At 30.7% G+C, this 9,760-nt stretch overlaps 1 protein-coding gene across 1 annotated transcript; it reads left to right on the top strand.

Annotated features, from left to right (window-relative positions):
• The first annotated feature begins 7,579 nt into the window (after positions 1-7,579).
• On the top strand, positions 7,580-9,498 carry LOC142620682 (aspartic proteinase CDR1-like). Its single transcript, XM_075794007.1, has 2 exons — positions 7,580-8,392; positions 8,962-9,498. The coding sequence occupies exons 1-2, from the start codon at positions 7,580-7,582 to the stop codon at positions 9,496-9,498; spliced, it is 1,350 nt and encodes a 449-aa protein (XP_075650122.1).
• The last annotated feature ends 262 nt before the right edge of the window (positions 9,499-9,760 follow it).

The following is a 9,760-nucleotide window of genomic DNA, read 5'->3' as shown; positions in this document are numbered from 1 at the left end:
TAGACACAAATATTCTAGGTTGAGAGACGTACTCCCATGACGTTTAGGATTACTTAACTTTTTTTCCCAACGAAAATAATTTTTTAGTAAACTATTTTTTTAGTAATTTTTAGTAAACTATTTTTTTTATATAGTAAACTATTTTCCCATAACCTATTTTTTAGTAAACTATTTTCTCATAACCTCCCTTTGCCAGTAATTTTTTAGTAAACTATTTTATTTTTGTACGATTTGTTAAATAACGTTGTGCATCATGACACCCTGTATAGGAATGAAATATATGGACATTATAATTGAAGGCCTTTTATTGAGTCTAGAAGTTAAGAAGTGGTAAAATGAGAGGGTTTTTTAGGAGCAAATACGTTAGATTTGTTACTTAGCGTTAATTTAGGATTGACTCAAATAAATGAGTATATTTTATAATTAAATGTATTGCCACATGTCAAATGTAATGTGTTAATGAAAAATTACTACTTGCCATGTGCCACAATTTGTCCAATTAACTCCAAATAGATAGAAGACTATGCAACTAGTCATCGTTGTGTACATCCACTAGTTGTAGGATCCAACTTTAAAAAAAGGTGGTGCAGGATGACTAGTTGTTTATTGATGCATTTCCTCAAATTGCAGGACTTACTCTTGTTAAGCTAGGATGCATTTCCACGCGGTTAATGTTTGATTACTTATTTCTGTCATCAACCTATTGTTTCCGTCATTTCCGTGAACAATTTTTATTCTTTAATTATAAAAGTTTTTTTGTTTGCCTATGATTGATGTTACATGTTTATTTCCTATTTCATGTTTCATAAATTTTTTTTGTTTGCCTATGTTAATCAGGTTTCCCTGATTGAGTAATAGAATATGCTATAAACAGCTTATTGTCTTCACAAATGTCGTTTATGTTTTCACAGTTTATGTCTTTATTTGCTGTACTTTTTTCCCCCATAGGAGATTGTCATAATATTGGAAACTTTGTTGCCACTGAAATGAGTCTTTAAAACTACTGATTTCCTTACCAAAGGCATAGTCATTAGATCAAACATAATTTTTAATTTTAAGATAAGCTATGAGTATTTTGTAAATATTGAAAAGAAGACAAATCAAATATGAAATTCAAAAGCATAATCATTAGACGGAACATAATTTATAGGTTCAAGATAAGCCAAGAGTATTTTATAACTCAATGGATAGCATCCTTTCCTGAATTAGTTGAATCATAGTTCAAATCTCTTATAATTTTTGTAACCATTCAATTATTTTTTTTAAAAATTGTAGAAAAGATCTATGTTCAGAAAGATTATTTTCTTAGTGCATGAAAGCCTCAATTAAATAAATAAATAAATTATTTTAATTCATTAATATCTTGGTCTAATGATAAATATTAATCATTATAAAGTAAATATTATATATTCCAATTATATTGTATTTAAATAGTTAATTAATAAAAATGTGACAATAACTTAATTTGTTATATTTGTTGATAACCTTAAATCAAGTGAGTAACTAAACAAATTTTTTCAGTTTATTTATTTATTTATTTTTATTTTCTATTTCATGTTAGACAATAACATTACAAATCAAGTAATAACTCCACCATTTTTTTTTGTAGTTATATTTTAAGTTAGACCATGACATGGTTACATAGTAGTTAATTAGGTTTGCCATGTTGCATTGTAAAAAGCTAGATTTCTTATTTTCTTTCATTCCACTTTTGTCAATTTGAACAGAAACTAACAAGGTTATACTAACTTATACATGACAAGAATTATATCATATCAATTAATAATTCATGTCATATTGAACATTAACCCTACAAGTCTTTGATAATTTTTTTTTTTCAAACTATAAATTATGACAAGAGTCAAATTCGATGGGAGGTTTCACCATATCACATGATAATAACTAGTATTTATTTTCTTTTTCCTTTTTTTTTGTCACTTTAAACACATAATAATAAGATCACACATAAACATCCATGACTAAACTCATAATGGCTAGATATATACTAATTAAAATTGAATACATAATATTTTGAGTCATTTAAATGAACTACATTCCTTGTCACTCTTTAATAATTTACCAATATTTGAATATAAATTTGAAGAAAGCAGTGACCCAATTCTGAATCTATCTTTATAGTTGTTTTTGGATTCTTTTCATTGTACGGTTCAATAAGTAATAATTAATAAGTTTGATCAATTTTCTTCTTTATGTTATGACTTTTTTCCCTTCTTTCTAAGAAAATTCAAATCCTTTATGTTTTACATTGATTTTCATTTTTGTTGATTTATTGAACTAGTTTGTGTTATATTCCTGGGATCCAAATCATTGCCCACTTTATAATACTGTGAATCATTAGGGGACTAAAACAGCAATTCAATGAACCTAATTAACCACTAACATTAACTGTAAAGTATTAATATTAACGGATAGAAATAATGAAATTCATTAAGAACCAATTGCAATACAAAATTCTATATAAGTTGAACAATTTCACCGGCGAAAATGGGCAAATGCCCCATTTCCCAAACTAATTAGGAAAATTCCCCTCTTTTGAAACTCGATTTTCTCAAAATCGAGTTTCAAAAAAAAATTCAGGAGCCCTATAGCGACGTTTTAAGGAGCCTATAGTGATGTTTTAAAGACCTATAGCGGCGTTTTGTAACCAACCTCCATGAAATCGAGTTACATGCAAGTTATTCTCTTTTTTTTTTACCTATAACTCAACTTCATGGAGCTCGAGTTACAAAACGCCGCTATAGGTCCTTAAAAACATCACTATAGGCTCCTTAAAACGTCACTATAGGGCTTAACTCGATTTTGAGAAATCAAGTTTTAAAAGAGAGGCATTTCTTTAATTAGTTTGGAAAATTGGGCAACATGCTAATTTTTTTTTCGCGAAATGGGCAAAAGCCCATTTTGGCCCAATTTCACCATCAAATTCATGTATAATCATTTAAAAATTCTTAAACACGTGATTATTATGTATTGTTATTTAATATCATACTATGAACCTTAAAAAATGATTTTATTATAAGTAATAGATGAAATGTTATAATACTATTTCAAACAAAACAACAATATAAACACTTTAAAAAACCTTCCTGACATATGGGTTGAAATCTTTTCGAAAGTTGGCAAAAATTTGGCAACACTTTTAGGAAACATTAAGTTAAGGTAAAAAAACTATTTCTTCAATTTGTATCCACTTATTCATTTCCCTTTATATAAATAATTAAGTGTATTAATTTAATTTTTTCCTTTGTCTTAATTAGTCGCAAATGCTTCAAAAAGTTAACAGAAAAGAAATTAGTCCTCCAACAAATTGAGCTGACTTCGTATTTCAATCATCCAACTCTAATACAGGACAAAGAAAATAGCTTAATATTTTCATGTTATGAAGCAAAAAATCCTTATGTGCTATTGATAGTGAGAAGCTACCAATATTTTTTGAATGAAGAAGTCGTTGTAGGAAAAAAAATAATTGAAAAAATTCTTCCATGTGGCAATTTTATTGCACCTTATATTTATGGAATTATGCTACTTTGTGAGTCAAATAATGAAGGCATTGATAACCTTTTGGAAATTTTAAATTGATGAACATGGGAAGCATTGGCTTGTCAAATGCCGAAAAATGTTTCAACTACTTACTGCAGAAACCGACATGTATAAAATTTCAAACTTTCAAGCATGCCACAAAATTGGAATGGGACATTGGAATGAAACCGACATGTATTTTTTTACTCTTATTATTGCATCACTTAAATAATAAGATGCAATATTCTGTTCCATTGTTAATTGTTTGTTAAGCTTTGCAAAAGTTTTACAATTATGATTTACTTAATGGTTTGCCAAAATCAATGATTATAGATTGTGGAAAATTCAAAGTGTAATCAACCTTATCCTTGTGATAATCAAAAAATTGTAGTTAAATGCAATATATATTTTTAATGTTTTATCTAATTCTATCCTCTTTGTGATAAACCCAAAAAGGCAAAAAAGAAATTGACCAATAGTATCACTACAATTAACCATTTCCCATGTGGTTATCAATAGTATTTAAATTATATATATATAAGAATTATACTATGCATCTTAATGTATATTTTCAGTATATCCATGCAATTGTAAAAAAATTACATAATGCAAAGTTTTGTTAATCAAAATTTTTTGGTTAATAATATAAATTTAGACTTAACTAAGCCTTTTAAACATGAATAAATCTACCTAATAATATCCTTACAACATTTTTTAAAGACTTAACAAAATATAAGAATGACTATATATCAATAGTATTTACATTATATATATAAGAATTATACAATGCATCTTAATGTGTATTTTTTAAGTATATCCATGCAATTGTAAAAAAATTACATAATGCTAAGTTTTGTTAATGAAATTTTCTGGTTAATAATATGAATTTAGACTTAACTAAATCTTTTAAACATGAATAAACTCATGATTAATAAATAAATAAAAACAAAACCAATAGTATCACTTAAATAATAAAATGTAATTTTTTTATTGTTTTATTAAATTATATCCATTCTCGTGCAGTAGCACGGGTTACATACTAATTTGTATAATAGTCAAGTCTAAACATAGGCTTGAACTTGTCTTATTTACTAAACAAATGAACGTAATAAACAATTTGGTCATTTAAAACCCTAATCAAAATTATGCTTTCATAAAATCATGCATGGCCAAACATAGAATAAGACCAATTTTCCCTTAATCATATATTGAGCACATATGAAATTAATTTTAAGATCAAGGTTAATTATGTAATTTTTCACCCATGTGAAATTACCATTTTTTTTATAATTCTAAAAAATTGAAAAGTCAAAAGTCTTGTAATTTAACTAACATCTTTTGATATTTTCAATAGAAACGCCCAAGATTCATAAAATATATATTTTTTGCTTAAAAAATAGGGTGTTTACATTCTTGCATTCCACACTTTCTCAACCAACTCGCTTTAGCATAGACTCTCTCAACATAATCCCTAGTCAAAGTACTGTGCTCCACATTCTTGCATTCCGCACTTTCTCGACTGGCCTTTTCAGTTACTTTGTTGATGTAGGGAATGACATTGAACCAAAAATTTTATAACCTAAATTCCATTTTAGTCTAAAACATAAATTTCATGGATAAACTTAGGTGACTATAAACTAAATATTTCAGAAGCGAACTCAAATGTTAATAACAAAATTTTGAAACGATAGGCATCAAAATGAAAACACTAAACTTTAAAATTAGTTTGGAACTTTAGTATATATTTTATTCTTAAATGGTAAAAAATTTGAAGTTATAATTAATTTGATATAAAGAAAAAATTCTAATTTAGTCTATGGTATTAAGATGTACAAATTGGGGCTTTTATTTTCTCACCTCATTTTTAGATTAAGGCCTTCTTTATGTCAAAGCAAATGGTTACGTAACTTATGGTGACAACGGGTACTTATATAGGTAATTTATATGTCTTAATGCTTAAGCACTCATTTCGTAGTTAATTGTGAGACCACTAACAAAGATGGACAACATGACTTATTGAAAACGAAATCAAATTTTAAGGGCCAAATTGGAAATTTTGAAATATTCAAGGTCAAAATGAAAATAACTCCAAATCTTTGGGACCACAACTATACTTTAACCTTTTTTTAATTAAGGTAAACTACATAAATGATCCTTATCCTTTACATCATATTTCAATTTGGTCTCTAATCTTTCAATCGTGTCAATTTAGTCTCTAACATTTTAGTGCCGTGTCAACTTAGTCCCTGCCGTTATCTCATAAATGAAAAAGTCTGACGTGTCAAATGGCTTTAATAAAAAATTAATTTATTGGACATATGTCTTGCCACATTAGTTCTTTTTTTTTAACCCAAATAAAATTTCTTTTTTTTTTTAAAGAAAGTTTTCTGGTTTTATTAAATTGGGCAGACCCAAATGAAAAACACATATCTCCCTAAAATCCAAAATCCATAATTGTGAGGATGACAATGCCTTCTCTTCCGACAGCTTCTCTCTTCCAGCAGCACCTTCTCTACTTCGGCAGCACTAGTTCTCTCTCTCTCTCTCTCTCTCTCTCTCTCTCTCTCTCTCTCTCATCCTTACTTCATGTTTGGCTCCCTCGAAATTCAATGATTTAGTCTTTTCCTACTCTTAATTTTGTATTTTCATTTGGCTCAACTTTGTGTATTTTTCGCACTTTTCTACTTCATGTTTTGGCGTTTTGCTTGATTTTTATGCTCAATCTCACAACAGAGGAGAGTGGCCCTATGGTTGCTGCAATAAAGAAACTCCATTTTTTTAACCCTTTAACTTCGTTATAGTCGCAGCTCAAAAAAAAAAACTTCATTATAGTTCACTGTGAATCTGTTTGAGACCATTTCTACCTTAAATGCTAGGACCCACTTGTAGTAATATACACATACAGACAAATACATTCAAATGAACTTTTGCATGATAAGGCCCATGATTCAAAAGGTACCAGATTCACACAGAAGAGATAGACATGGTGCTACTGGAGTAAAGAAGGCGTTGCTGGAAGAGAGAAGGCACCGCCGTCCTCACCGTTAGGATTTTAGATTTTAAGAAGATATGTGTTTTAGATTTAATTTGGGTCTACCCCTCTTTAATAAAATTTGCAAATTTTCTTATCAAACCAAAAAAAAAAAAATTTGATTTGGGTTAAATTAATTTGGGTTAAAAAAAACTTACATGGTAGGACATGTGTCTGTTGACATGAAAATAAATTAATTTTTTATTTAGGCCGTTTGACACATCAGACTTTTCCATCTATGAGATAACGGCAAGGATTAAGTTGACACAGTACTAAAAGGTTAGGGGCTAAATTGACACAATTGAAAAGTTAATGACTAAATTGAAATATGGTATAAAGGATATGAATTATTTATGTAGTTTACCCTTTAATTAATATCAATTTAGTTTCAATTTTATCATATGTCATATTTTCATTACTTATCTTTTCATTTTGAACTTTTGATACTGCACTTGATCTTAGCCAAAAGGCCGAGAAAGGTATACATAATTGAAACCAAATGGTTACCTAACTTATGGTGACAACTGGCACTTATATAGGTGACTAGTCTTAGTTCGAATTTTAGTAAATTTTATATTCTCTTTTTTTTTTTTTTCATAATTTGATAAATACTATGAGTAAAGGAATGTAACCATGTACCAATCTTTGTTCCCCTACGGAAAAGCCCGACCAACACGTTGAAATTAACCTCGAGTCTTCTGTTCTCCGTTAACTAGAAGGACATGCTCTTGTAAGAACCGCACTGATCCATATACCAGAAGGAAACCTTGAGTCTTTTCCACGTTTCTTTTTTTTTTTTTTTTTAATTTTCCGTGGGAAGAAAATTAAGTAATCCTAAAAGTTTTGGGAGTACGTGGATGAATCTAGAATATTTGTGTCTCTATATAATATAAGAACACTATACAAGCTTTTCAAAAAAAAAAAGAACACCATACAAGAAACCCTAGTAGCCACAAAGGAGAAAACATATTCATAATACATAGTTGAGAGCAGAGCAATATCGTTGTAGCCATGGCTGTTCTTTTCAATCTCTTTCTTATTTCTTGCTTCACTTTACTGTGCTTCACTACTAATACTACATCCTTAGCCACCACTAGTCCCACCATCACAAAACCTAATCGATTGGTCACCAAACTCATTCACCATAATTCGGTTTACTCTCCATACTACAACCCTAAGGACACCATAGCAGACCGAGCTAGACATGCAATAGACAGTTCAAATGCTCGTTCAGACTACATATGGAAGAAGATTCAAGGGGTTTCTCTAGACACAGATGATGTGCGCGCTGGTGTTATTGCAGAGACTAAGCATGAAGGGTTTATGGCAAATATATCCATTGGTTCACCTCCTGTTCCACAGCTCCTGGTTGTGGACACAGGCAGTGGTCTATTGTGGACTCAATGTCAGCCTTGCACTCACTGCTTTACCCAAGCTCTTCCAATTTTTAATCCTCCCGAGTCTTCCACATATAGTACGCTACCTTGTACGTCTCCTTCTTGCTATCGAGCTCCCGGTAGCAATTGCCAAGCTTCACATTGCGCCTTCAAACAAGGATACATCGATGGCACGTCTGTATCCGGGTCTTTGGGCACTGAAAAGTTCACCTTTGATACTTCTGATGAAGTAATAACATCAATACCCAATTTAGTTTTGGGTTGTGCAAATAGCGTGGGTGGTTTTGGTGGCCAAAGTAGCGGAATACTTGGTCTAGCCACTGACAAAATATCTTTGGTGAATCAAGTGGGTTCTAAATTCTCTTATTGCTTTGGCCCTATTAGGGATCCTCAATATAGTCATAATCAGTTGATTTTTGGGGATGGAGCAACAATATAAGGCTCTTCTACCCCAGGGGCGGAGTTAGGGGGGGGTCGAGGGGGGGGGAGGTCGAGTGCCCCCCTGGCCCCATCCAAAAAATCTGTTAATATTTACTTACTAGCTAGTCTAAACGCATTTTAGGTAAAAATATAAAACTGTTATTAATGATGAAAAGTTATAAAACCATATACACAATACGGGCAACTGCTTTCATGGGAGGATTGAGAGCATAGCCTACTTATACATAATAGAAATTTTTGTAAGTTGTACTTTATGTCTATCTAACAACTAAAAACCTTTCCATTTCATAAGTAGAATTATAACATTTTTTATAATTACAATTTCAAAATGATTTTTTTATGTAAATAAACCCCTTAAACCCCTAATAGATAAATATAATTTAATGAATATGTTATTTTCTTTTGAATTTTCTTGCATTCAAATATTGCTTAGCATACACATGAATGAATTGTCATTTTGCAAATTGATCTCAAACACTGTATCAATATGTATATGTTCGTTTGCACTTGCGTAAATGTGATGTCAAATGCAATTTTTGCCCCCTCTCAAGTTAGATCCTAGCTCCGCTACTGTCTACCCCAATTGAAATTTTGGCTGGTCTTTACTTTCTAACCTTAGAAAGCATCAGCGTCGGAGAGAAAAAGCTGGACATTTTGCCTGAAGTGTTTATAATGACTCCTGCGGGCAAAGGTGGAGTAATGATTGACTCAGGTACAACACTTACTTATCTTCCAAGGGGAGCGTTCGATCCACTTAACGCCGAAGTTCAGAGATTGATGGTTGGCTTGGTAGAACTCGTGTCAAGACCTAGCTATGCAGCTCCATGCTTCAATGGGGTCATCAATCGTGACCTTGTTGGGTTTCCAGTAGTAACCTTTAACTTTGCAAATGGGGTTGATTTGGCGTTAGACGTAGAGAGCTTGTTTATTGAAACAAGTCCAAACCAATTCTGCATGGCTGTGCTTCCGAGTATAGCAAATGACAGGACTATTATTGGAGTAATGGCTCAACAAAATTATAATATTGCCTATGATATTGCTGGAAACTCAGTTTCCATGGAACAGATAGACTGTGAACTGTTAGAGTCCTAGTGAAGTGAGATCTCTTTGGAAGAATTATTATATTTTCTATTTTATAAATTTTCTAGAGTACGATCTTATTAATTTTTTATTTATTTGGATTTTGGTGTTGTTGCTAATTAAGTCAAATGATAAGGGTGTTTTTCTCTTTTCCTCCAAATAAGATCTAGTCTTGTTTAGTACATAGATATATAATGGTTTTCACTTTTCAAAATGAGCAATGTTTGTTAAACACATGCCAAAAAATAAATAAATAAACAAAAATAACAATAAA

Source organism: Castanea sativa, chromosome 12 (assembly GCF_040712315.1).
Source record: "Castanea sativa cultivar Marrone di Chiusa Pesio chromosome 12, ASM4071231v1".
NCBI lineage: Eukaryota > Viridiplantae > Streptophyta > Magnoliopsida > Fagales > Fagaceae > Castanea > Castanea sativa.
Note: the sequence above shows the minus strand (reverse complement) of the source record. Positions and strands in the feature narration are given on the sequence as shown.